The following is a 12232-nucleotide window of genomic DNA, read 5'->3' on the forward strand; positions in this document are numbered from 1 at the left end:
GATTCTAGGATCCGATCGGTCAATGTTGCCCCCTCTTTAAACTTCAGCTCACTCTTTGATGCTCTGGAAATGTCCTTGTCTTCTCCATCTGCCCCACTTTTAGGCAGCGTTCCCTCCCTGCCCCGTTTCGTTTCTCACCCAAGAAGCTTCTTCAGAGCTCAAGAAGCTTCTGGAACGAGAAGCGAAACCTCTTCAAAGAAAAACCAGAAAGTCCCGTTGCCCCTTGAAGAAAACACCTTCGGGGCCATGATAAAAGTGCATTTTGACACCACAATGCAAGATTTCCTCTTTTTATACATACTTTCATTGCTCTGCCACGGCTCACTGTAGCCCTTCTGTGGACACCAATGAACTCAACCCAAGCCGCAGTTGCAACCAAGAAGTCAATAAAAACCAAACTGAGATTTAGTATCCTAAGATTAAATCCCCGTTTATTCTCTGACCTATCCCCTGAAGCCAAAAACAAGCTAATCGCTTTGTTTGAATTCATGAAGATGTAGATAACTCCCCAGTGTCAAATCCCCTCCGGTGACAGCAACAAATCCTGGCTGGGTAAGTTCTTGATATTTGAGGGGGAAGAAACCCACATAAAAAGTGCTATACAAGTCGTAAACTTATGTGTTTTTTTAAAGAGAAAAGCTACAATTTGAAACAATCAACAAGCCAAAAAGGGAATTAAAAAAAACCTAAGCACCTTTCCATCAGCAGTTAGCATCCGGATCGGCATAGATAAACTGCAAGATGAACCTCAGACCAACAGTCAAGAGGCAAACAATTCCTTAAGAAAGAAACTGCCAAAGAAGCCAACAGCCCAGCCAAAGAACCTCTGACACCACCCCCACCAACAGGGCAAGACACTAGAATATAAACTGACAATGAGCCCCACTCCTTACCAGTACTGATGATGTTATCTAGTTGGGTAATGAAATGTCTGCAAGAAAACAAGCAAGCTCAGAGAGCACCAAGGACCCCACAGTTTTCCTCCTCCTCCTCCTCCTCCTCCTGCTCCTCCTGCTCCTGCTCCTGCTCCTCCTGCTCCTCCTCCTCCTCCTCTTCCTCTTTCTGTCCGGAAACCCAACTCCCTTCTAGCATTGATGATGTTACCTAGTTGGGTCATGAAATGTCTTCAAGAAAACTGCCAAGCTCAGAGAGCACCAAGGACCCCACAGTCATCCTCCTCCTCCTCCTCCTCTTCCTCCTTTTCCTCCCTCCTTTCTCCTTCTCTGCAAACCCCACACCCTTCTTGTGCTGATGATGTTACCTAGTTGGGTAATGAAATGTCTGCAAGAAAAAAAGCAAGCTTGGAAAGCATCCAGGACACCCTACAATCTTCTACCACTAAAAACAGAAAAATCTGAACAAATGGAAAACCCAAACCCTATACATTTACCGCTATCCGAGTTTTCTATTTCAGTTTTGTCATGCACGTGGAGATACAGGCCCATGCCTGGTTTTGTACCATGAGTAAAACCTCATATGGGAAAATAGCAGGCAGAATCAAGAGAGGAATTGGCCTGGAATCATTACGTTCCCACGAACAGTCCGCATTGAACTCCTCTTGAATGCCATGGACCCTTATCCCGTGCCAATTTAGTGCTGACCATTAGTTGACTAGATTCATGTATATAGGCTTGATCATGGTGGTGCAGTGGTTAGAATGTGGTACTGCAGGCCGCTTCTGCTGACTGCCAACTGCCTGCAATTGGCAGTTCGAATCCCACCAGGCTCAAGGTTCACTCAGCCTTCCAGCCTTCTGAGGTGGGTAAAAGGAGGGCCCAGATTGTTGTGGGGCAAGAGGCTGACTCTGTAAACCACTTAGAGAGGACTGTAAAGCATTGTAAAGCAGCATATACACCTCAGTGTTATTGCTATCTCAATTGGAAGTCCATGTGGGATCCTGATGCTTCATGCGTAAAATATCATCCGGGCGTCTACTTTTGACTAAACCCTAAAGTCTGTTTTTCCTATGTTGCAGTTTACTTCCCTTCAAAGCGATTCCGAGGACAGAATCAAACTGCAGAAACTGAAGTATTTTAATGGATGGCCGTGTCAAGATAACAAATAGCATTAAGCAAATCCTCGGCAAAAGGGACCAAGGGGGCAAAATCCTCGGTGAGAGATTGCAAAAAGCAATATAGGACAAGTTGTAAGAACACCGCACATGATGGTTGTGCTGTGATGGTTGAAAACACACACACACACACACGTCCTTTTGGATAAAAGCTGTGTCCTCGCCTTCCTTTGTCCCTGAGCCATTTTCAAAAAGAGTGAAGCATTTATGACAGACATCAATTACTTGAATCTGGCAAACAGCCGCTTGAATGGCGTGTTCATTCAGAAGAAATGTGCATTAAACACCACTTCCAAAATGGTCTTAACCTTGAGATACAACGAGCAACCCTGAAACATTCTCTTGTTGTTTTTTTTCCCTCTCCATATTAAAAAACTGTCAAAACTAAACCAGTCTCCCCATAGGGAAGCAACCAAGTGCATTTCCCTGACCAGCTCACATTGGATAATGCATCGTTCTGCATTGGGCTGGTGTGCTTGCCACAAGACTGTCCCCAACAGATTTGAAAAACAACAAAGCTATTTTGTTTTCATTCAGTTCTGCAGAGGAAGGATTGAGTCTGTCATCTGCACCTCTATAACTGTCTGGTTTGGCTCTGCAACCCAACAAAGCAGACACAGACTTCAACAGATAGTGAGAACTGAAGAAAACAAACAATAACCACCAACCTGCCTCCCATCGAGGACCTGCATACTGCACGAGTCAAAAAGAGGGCTGTGAAAATATCTACGGACCCCTCACATCCTGGACATAAACTGTTTCAACTCCTTCCCTCAAAATGACACTATAGAGCACTGCACCCCACAACAACTATACACAAGGACATTTTCCCCCGTCACTCTGCTATACAACAAATTCCCACAACACTGTCAAATTATTTACTAAGGCTGTATTACTGTTATTCTTCTCGTCCTTCCTAGTACCTTTCTCTTCCCACTTATGACTACAACCTTGTTGCTTGTATCTTTACAATTTATATTGTTTTATTTAGTTTCCTAGTATGATTTGATTGCTTAATTAGTAACTCATGACTATCACAAAGTGTTGTATCTTATGATTCTTGATGAATGTATTTTTTAATGTAAACTGAGAGCTTATGCACTGAATACAAATTCCTTGTGTGTCCAATCACACTTGAACAATAAAGAATCCTATTCTATTATATTCCATTTCATTCTATATCCTATCCTATCCTATTCTATTCCATTCCATTCTATTCCTTATTCAATTCCTTATTCCATTCCTTATTCCATTCTATTCCATTCCATTCTCCTATTCTGTTCTGTTCTGTTCTGTTCCGTTCCATTCCATTCTATTCAATTCCTTATTCCACTCCTTATTCCATTCTATTCCATTCCGTTCTCTATTCTATTCTATTCTATTCTATTCTATTCTATTCTATTCTATTCTATTCTATTCTATTCTATTCCATTCCATTCTATTCTATTCTATTCCATTCCATTCCATTCCATTCAATTCCTTATTCTACTCCTTATTCCATTCTATTCTATTCCGTTCTCTATTCTATTCTATTCTATTCTATTCCTTATTCCGCTCCTTATTCCATTCTATTCTATATTCCATTCTATATTCTGTTCTGTTCTGTTCTGTTCTGTTCTATTCTATTCTATTCTATTCCTTATTCCACTCTTTATTCCATTCCATTCCATTCTATATTCTGTTTTACTCTACTCTACTCTACTCTACTCTACTCTACTCTGCTCTACTCTACTCTACTCTACTCTACTCTGTCAGTTAAGCAATGGCCCAGTCTGTTTAAGCAAAAGCTGCCTCAAAAGGTGTGTGTGGTGGGGGAAATAAGCTTGTTTTCACTGGCATGACTTGTGAAAATTCCCATCAAGTGAGAAAATGTTTTCCCTAACTACATCTGCATATAATAATAGCGTTATGCGATTGTATCATTTATAGTGCTATACAGGTAGCGCTCAGCTTACAACTACAGTTGAATCCAAAATTTCTGTTGTGAAGCAAGACAGTTACTAAGTGAGGTTTTTGCCCCATTTTATGACCTTTCCTGCCACCGTTGTTAAGTGAATCACTGCAGCTGTTAAGCTAGTAATGCAGTTCTTCCCCATTGACTTGGCTCATCAGAAAGTCGCAAAAGGGGATTGCGTGATGTCCGAAACACTGCAACCGCCATATGTCCATGCCAGTTGCCAAGCCTCTGAATTTTGATCATGTGACTACAGGGATTCCTCAATGGGTCGTAAGTGTGAAAAGTGGCCACAACTCACTTTTGTCTAGAACGGTCATAAATCTAGAACTACCTGTATATTATTCATATAAGCTTGGAGGATACTGGTTTTTTGTGGCTTGATTGACGTCTTTCTACAAATAATTGGAAGATCGTTGACATCAGAATTGGTTGTGCTTTGGGAAATACTTTTAATCTGCCTCTACAAATGACCACCTGATAACAGCCTTCCGGTATTTCAGAGGCTGCCATGGAGAAGAGGGGGTCAACTTATTCTCCAAAGCACCAGAAAGCAAGACAAGAAACAATGGATGGAAACTAATCAAGGACAGATTTGACCTAGAACTAAGGAGAAAATCCCTAACAGTGAGGACAATTAACCAATGGAATGTCTTGTCTGAAGAAATCGTGGGCTCTCCATCACTGGAGGTTTTCAAGAAGTTGTTGGTGTGTCATCACTGGAGGTTTTTAAGAAGAGACTGAACAGCTATCTGTCTGAAATGGTATAGGCTGGGTCTCCCTCTTGAGCAGGGGGCTGGACTAGGAGACCTCCAAGGTCCCTGTCATGCCCCTGTCAGAATCTGACTCAGAGGAGAAAGCTGAACAGCTGACAGGGGGGCTGGAGTGTGGCTCTGTTGGCTGTGGAACAAACTGGGGAAGGGCAAAGTCTGGCTGGGCAGAGCAGAGGAGAGGGAGAACAAGGGAGAGGGGATTCAGAGGAAGACCCAGGCCCACCCCCTCTTCATCCTAGGGCATGCAGGGAGGAATTGAAAAGGGAGCAACGTGGGTTGCGTGGCTTACAGGGGAGGAAAGGGCCCTGATTCCCTTCATTAGCTGCAGCTGGGAACACAGTGTATAAAAAAAGAAAAGCTGCATGCAGTAAGCTGTTGGGAGCAAGTGTGATTTTATCTTGTATCACTGTGGCTTATCTGTGTCCCTGGCATCTTCCCAACGGTGTGAGTTTTGCTGTGCTTTTGCCAAACTAATTACTTCAGTTTGGTTTGTTTGAATTTGGAGTTACAGTTTGTGTGTATCTTGTTTTGGACTGAATTTTCTCAGTCAAAGGCTGTTCCTGGAAGAGTTTTTCTCCAGCCCAACGGTAACCTGGACATTGGGGGCAAAGTTGGAGATAATAAAGGGACTCTTATGGCTGATCTGACTGTGTTGTCTTTGTTCCTGGGTCATCACAATCCCTTCCAAATCTATTCTGATTCTGACCTGCGGAGTGGGTCCTCTTTGCAGGGGCGGGACTAGAAGACCTCCAGGCCCTTCAGCTCTCTGTTCTGACCTCTGGGGATAGCAGAAGGAGAGGATATATGGTCTTTGGTCATCCCGTTCCTATTCCTGAAATAAAGTTATCGTTTTAGAAAAGTATCTCTGAGTCTGATTCCAGGCCCATACTCACCCTACTCTTGATTTATAAGGGAAGATTTATCAGAGATATGTAGCAAAATAGAATGTTCTCTTTATTCTTGAAGGAACTCTTGAGGAAAACAAATGGTAAAAAGGAAGCACCAGGGCTAGGGTTTTGATTTGAAGATCCCAGATAAACTCGTAAATCTATCTTGCTAACCTGCTTCCCACATCGGCTCCATTCACTTCCTTCCTAAGATATACAATGCACCTCCAAATTCAATGCGCTTGTATCTGAATGCTGCTCTATTCAACCAAGGCCATTCCCTATTGTATAATACAAGCAAGGAAGCATGACTAACCACTGTGTTTGAGGGAATCTATAACGAAGGCCCAGTAACCCCCCTCCCAAAAAAATCAGGGTGTCGCCCTGGGTCACACACCCTTCCCGTCACTTCCGATCAGTGGTGGGATTCAAATTTTTTTTACTACCAGTTCTATGGGCATGGCTTGGTGGGTATGGCTGTTTTTTTGCTTTTTTGCCGCCCCCCACCCATTTTGGGGAGCTTCCTAGCCTCAGAGGAGCCTCTGGGGAGGGGTGTTTTTGCTCCCCCAAGGCTCATTTGGGGCTCTGGAAGATAAAAAATAGAAGCGGGGGCCTGAGCTCCTCTCTCCATGTTTTTGCCTTCCTGGGCCTCAGCAAGGAGAATCCCAGCACAGCTGTTCTATGCACAGCTGATTGTCGGGAGGGGGAAAAAAAGAAATACCTTAGGTGAATGTCAAACGGGCAGGTAAGCGAGCATCAGGAGGGAGGGCAACCAGATCGGGAGCGTGGCCAGCCAGAATTTACTACCGGTTCGCCAACCCACACCAAATTCTTGCTACCGGTTCATCCGATCCGGTGCGAACCGGCTGACTATCACCACTGCTTCACATCAGTGGTAGGTTTCAAAAAAAAAATTCCTATCAGTTCGAAGAGCTCACATCGCTACCAGTACACCAGAACCAGCCCGAACTGGTTGAACACCACCTCTGCTTCCGAGGTAAGGATCAAAACAAAAACCATCTTTAATTCCCAGTTTGATTTCCATATTTTGAGGAAAAATATGCAGTGTTTCAATTAGGGGTCCAGGAGTCTTCAACTCCTTCAGACCCTTCCTGCGTGTCTGCGTGCTTGTGTGTGTGTTTTTCTTCTTTCAAAATGGGGTAAACGTCTCTCTGATTATGCTGGGTGAGAATATTATGAATATTTATGGCCGAGAATTTATAATTGAGTGCTCTGTCTTTTCCTTCTGATTAATTCAAGGACACTTCAATTCCTTGCCAAGGATGCCAGGTTGCTGGAGCAGAGGCACAAACCTCCTGGACACCTAATTGAAACCCTGCATATTTTTTTTTCATCAGGAAGACTTCAAATATTCTGGGAAGGGGGCCCTCCCCATCTTCTCACCCTGGGTTTTCTGGAGATTGAAGAGATGGGGAATTATTGATGGTGGGTTTCCTTCCTTCAATTTTTTACAAAGGAAACAATGGCCGACTCCACAGAGCCTACAACAACACAGCATCTAACTAAGGAGCTTAGTTTTAATTAAAAAGGCGTTAGGAAAACCCGTCTCACCATCACCCAGCTTCAGAGAGAATGGTGGAGAGTCTGTTTCCCCACCCTGCCTTAAAATATTTTTTAGCAAAGGCTGAGGAATATTCTCTTGGGGGTGGGCTGGAAGCCCCACCAAAGCACGTCTCCAGGTGGCGGATTTGGGGGCCCTACCCAGTATGGCTTTTATGCTGTTATGGGGATTGGAGGGAATCAAATAATAACCTCCCATAGACCAACGGACCTGGTGAGCGACAGCTGGCTCATCAGTATCGACAGAAGGCAGAAACCACATTGGTCAGAATGGCTTCAGAAGAACAGCACATGGTGTTTCCTTCTATTTATTCCCCCAGCCAGGAAGGGGCCATTCAGCATCCATGTGTGCTTTGCTTCCAAAGTTGATTCCTTGACCTCCATTGTCCGCCTCTTCTAACAGCTCTGTGCATACGTGTATCTGGAACGGGCACCAGCTGCTCCTCCTCCCCAATGATACCAGTCTCTGAAAGCAGCTGCCTCTCTGGTGGCTGGGAAATGTCGGACAGCCCTGGCTCTATCTCTGCATCCGACACAGAGCATCCATCAGAGCCTTCCCTAGACTTCAGACCTGGCCCAAGATCCTCCCCAACCTCCTCATGGTCTGATTCTGCCTCCAGGTCCGCTGGCAGCTGGCGGGCCACAACAGACTACTAATTAATTAAATGCCTTTTTGAGATTTTGAAAAACAACCCAAAAGATTGGATGACAATGGAACAAGTCAAAGCGTGTTTTCAATCTTTCACAGAAAAGGTTAACAGCATTGTATTGTTCTAGAAATTGATGGTTAATGTGACTTTTCAAAGATCTCTCCAGATGTTGTTGGGTGGCAACCACCAACATTCTCCATTATTGACCGAGCTGGCTGAGACTATTCAATGTTGACACCCTCCCTCACTTGTGCTGTAGCCTTGGGAAACGTACACCATTCAAGGGAAAACTAAGAACTTGGTAAGTTCTACTTAAGATACCTGTGGTATCTTAGAAAGAGAAGAGTGATGGATAATTGAAAAGGCTTAAGTGCTTCTCTCTGACATCCTTCATAAATAACACAGATAATGCAGCCAGATTGAGGTCAGGACTTCTGGGTGCGGGGGATCCTTTCCAAAGTGTTTTCAACCCTTTTGTAGTTCCTCCAACTGCTACAGTAGAGGAAGATAGTGTGACATGAGCTGGCTTCATCTTCCCCATGTCTTTCCTATGGAAGAAGCTCAGCGGTGAACAAATGAAGACACACAGCTAATGGTCACTGTTGCAATGTCCGGATCTTTTCTAGAAAATGCATTCTAAAGTGGCAATCCTTGGGTTCTTTGAATCTATCATCTATCTATCTATCTATCTATCTATCTATCTATCTATCTATCTATCCATCCTTTCACCTATCCCCCCATCCACTCATCCACCTATCCAATTATCCATCTCTCTGACGGTTATCTGTCTGTCTGTCTGTCTTTGCAACGATCCACCTATCCACCATCCACCCAACCAACTATCCACCTATCCATCTACATCTATCTATCTATCTATCTATCTATCTATCTATCTATCTATCTATCTATCTATCATCTATCATCTATCCATATCCATCCATCCATCCATCTTTACCTGTCTACTTGTCAATCTATCTATCCATCTATCCATATCCATCTATCTCTATCAGTTTCTGTCTAGCTAGCTAGCTATCATCTAGCTAGCTATCATCTAGCTACCCATCTATCCATCTGTCTCTATCTGGTTGTCTATCTGTCTGTCTGTCTATCTGTCTGTCTGTCTGTCTGTCTATTTATCTTCTATCTATCTTATCTATGTATCCAATCCTCTATCTCTGAATCTATCCATCCATCTCTACCTCTATCTCTCTATACAGCTATACATCTCTCTCTCTCTCTCTCTCTGTGTGTGTGTATTTGTGTATATATATATATATATATATATATATATATATATATATATATATATATATATATATATATATATATAAAATCTATCATCCATCATCTATTATCTATCTATCTATCTATCTATCTATCTATCTATCTATCTATCTATCTATTTATCTCTATTAAACTTTTATGCCACCCATTTCCCTCAGGAGGTGACTCTGGGCAGCTTCCAAATTTGGCTTTCCTTGACGTTGTCTTGACTCACATGCAAAATTCACCACACACTCATTGTGAGACTATGCAAATTAGCCATGTTCCCCCCCCAACCCCCAATAGCACAAGAAATGAAGAGACCACGTTCCTTCTCCGATTTCCTCCATAAGAAATTCCTCCAACAACCAGGAAGCTACCTGTGAAATGAGACCTTGACCTCCTGCTAAGGTCTACTTAAACATCAAGGACTTTCTTTCAATCTGCTATCCTTCAGGTCGGTCTCCTAATGATAAAAGGCTAAAACCACTTACTTTTGAAAGTTCACTGTCAAATTTTGCGGAAAGCTGCTTAGCCAGAATTTCAAGGTTTTCCACTTTCTGTACAGGAAATGTTGTATCGGGCAGGTAAACTGAGCACTGGCACATTCCATGATCATCCACAACGCCGGTCACATTGGTAAATGGCTGGGGGGAGGGAAAGATTTAAAAGAGAGAAATTTCAGTAATCTACCTAGTCAGGGGTGTTTCTCTTTGTTGATGTTCACCCTGGGAAAACACAACCATGAATCCTAGAAACTTATTGAGACATAAATAAACACTGTTCACAAAATAAAATAAAAAAAAAAGAACACCCAACTTGGCTAGAATAATTAGAGCCGCGGCTCGAAGAGTGCATTGGGGAATAACTCAATAAAAATTACAAAGCAAAACAGTCCTTTCCCACGAATAATGCTTTTCAAATGATCTCTTTCCCAAACCGAAAGATTATATTGGAATCTACAGTAATTCGTTTACTAGTTTTTTAATGTTGTTTTTATTTATTTATTTGTTTTATTAAAAGAAGAAAAAAAAGGCTGTTCCTCCAGACTGGAGAATCTTGAGTTTTAATTGAAAGCAACTTGGTATCATATATCTACGTTGATTTAGTGCACCGTGGTCTCACTTAGCCAGTCAATAGCAAGCAGGCAGAAAAGAACGGAGGGGACTTTAATCCATTACAATTGATGGAGGGAGAGCATCTAGCTGAACTCAGCTGCCACTTGGGGGCCTAAGATCCTGATCGTTCTTCCTATACAGTTGATTCCGCTGCTTCCCTGCAGATCTATTGCTTCTGCTCAGCTCAGCAGTTTTTCGGTCTGCCAAGAAAAACACCCCTTTAAAGTTTGCATCGAAATAGCTTCATGAGTGGGTCTAAATGGCCACATGTTTCCTTGGTCTGGATACCTGTAATTTCTCATTCGACGGTTGTGCCTAAAGCCATCAACGTTGAACAGAGCTGGAAGGGAGTTTGGAGGTCTTCTAGTCCAGTGGTTGCCAACCAGTGAGCCAGGGATATGTGAGTAAATTTTGGTGGTACACAGAGAAATGTCACCCCCAAAGCGATTAATCCAGGCGGTGTGGGAACACAAGGCTGCACCACCCACATGGCCCACGGGAACACAAGCTAGTGTCGCTTGCTTTGTGAACAACATGAGGTAGTGAGAGGATGTGGGAAAGGGCAGAGGGGGGAACTTGCCCCAGTTACCCCACGTGCCTGGCCTGGCCACCAGGCTGCTTCTTTCTGCTTCTTTCTTCTGCTTTTGGCTGCACACAAGGAAAGCAGCAAAGGTCTGTCTTTCTCTCCCCCAAACTCTGCCAGAAATAAGTCTTTGGGATCTTCCTGCCCCAAGAGGCTGTGCCAGCAAAGACTCATTTCTGGCGGAGTTTGGGGGAGAGAAAGAAAGACTTCTGCTGCTTCTGCTGCTTTCCTTGCATGAAGCCAAAAGTCTCTCTCTCTCTCTCTCTCTCTCTCTCTCTCTCTCTCTCTCTCTCTCTCTCTCTCTCTCTCTCTCTCTCTCTCTCTCCCCCTAAGAACAGAGCTGGAGACAGTATCCTGTGATCCCAAATAAAGAATTATAGATCGGTAGAAAATGGGGTGGGGAATTTTCCTGAAGATTTTGGGGCGGATTTTCCACAGAGTCTCTGGTCCACAGGATTTAAAATTATGAGTTTGGTGGTCCCTGAGGTCCAAAAGGTTGGCGACCCCTGTTCCAATCCAACTCAGGCAGGAAAAACCCTATAGCAGGGGTGTCAAACTCAACATCTGTGGGCCAGATCCAACCTGTGGGGTACTTAGATCTGGCTCATGGGTCTGCCCTGGAAACTGTGGAGGACTGGCCCGTGATGCTTCCGCCAGTGAGAGCAGTCTCCCAAGCTCCATTTTCAGCTGCCACGGCCTCCTACAAACCTCTGCCAGTGAAAACAGAGCTCAGGAGGGCTGCGCACAGCATGAAGGCAACCTGAGAGCTCCGAGGGGGAAGAGAGAATAGAGCTGGCAGAGAGAGGTGGAGCCTGGGCTGTCTGTCAGCCCTCAGATGGGGAGTCAATAACACCCAGGTCTGGAGGTGGCTGATGAGGAAGAGAAGGAACAGCTGGGCTCAGTGCCTGATGCGCAGAAGGCAGAGGAGAGGAGAGGAGAGGAGAGGAGAGCAGTGGAAATCCATAGGCCAGTCCTTGGGATGGAAGAGCTGCTAGCAAAAGGTAATTTCTCATTAGCCTAAAGCCACCAATGTTTAATAGAATAATCAACTTCAAAGGGACCTTGGAGATCTTCTAGTCCAACCCCCCTGCTCAGCCAGAAAAGACCCTATAGCAGGGGTGTCAAACTCAACATCCAGAGGCTGGATCTGGCCCATGGGGTACTTAGAACTGGCCCATGGGGCCACCCTGGAAACAGTGGAGGACCGGCCTTCAAAGGACCACCAGCAAAAACAGGCTCCCAAGCTCCGTTTTCATCTGCCATGGCCTCCTACAACCCTTTGCCAGCAAAAATGGAGCGCGGGAGGAGCACATTCAGCCCTGCTGAGCTCCATTTTTGCTGGCAGAGTGGAG

The 12232-nt window shown here is 44.2% G+C and overlaps 1 protein-coding gene across 1 annotated transcript in view; it reads right to left on the bottom strand.

The window, feature by feature from the left end:
* The window catches only part of OLFM4 (olfactomedin 4), a 46029-nt gene that overhangs the window by 27973 nt on the left and 5824 nt on the right, over positions 1-12232 (bottom strand). The window contains exon 3 of the mRNA XM_026705331.2: positions 9674-9826. Coding sequence (XP_026561116.2) covers positions 9674-9826 — 153 coding nt within the window. The remainder of the gene's footprint in view (positions 1-9673; positions 9827-12232) is intronic.

Source organism: Pseudonaja textilis, chromosome 8 (genome assembly GCF_049901715.1).
Source record: "Pseudonaja textilis isolate UNSWEBS1 chromosome 8, rPseTex1.2, whole genome shotgun sequence".
Classification (NCBI taxonomy): Eukaryota; Metazoa; Chordata; class Lepidosauria; order Squamata; family Elapidae; genus Pseudonaja; species Pseudonaja textilis.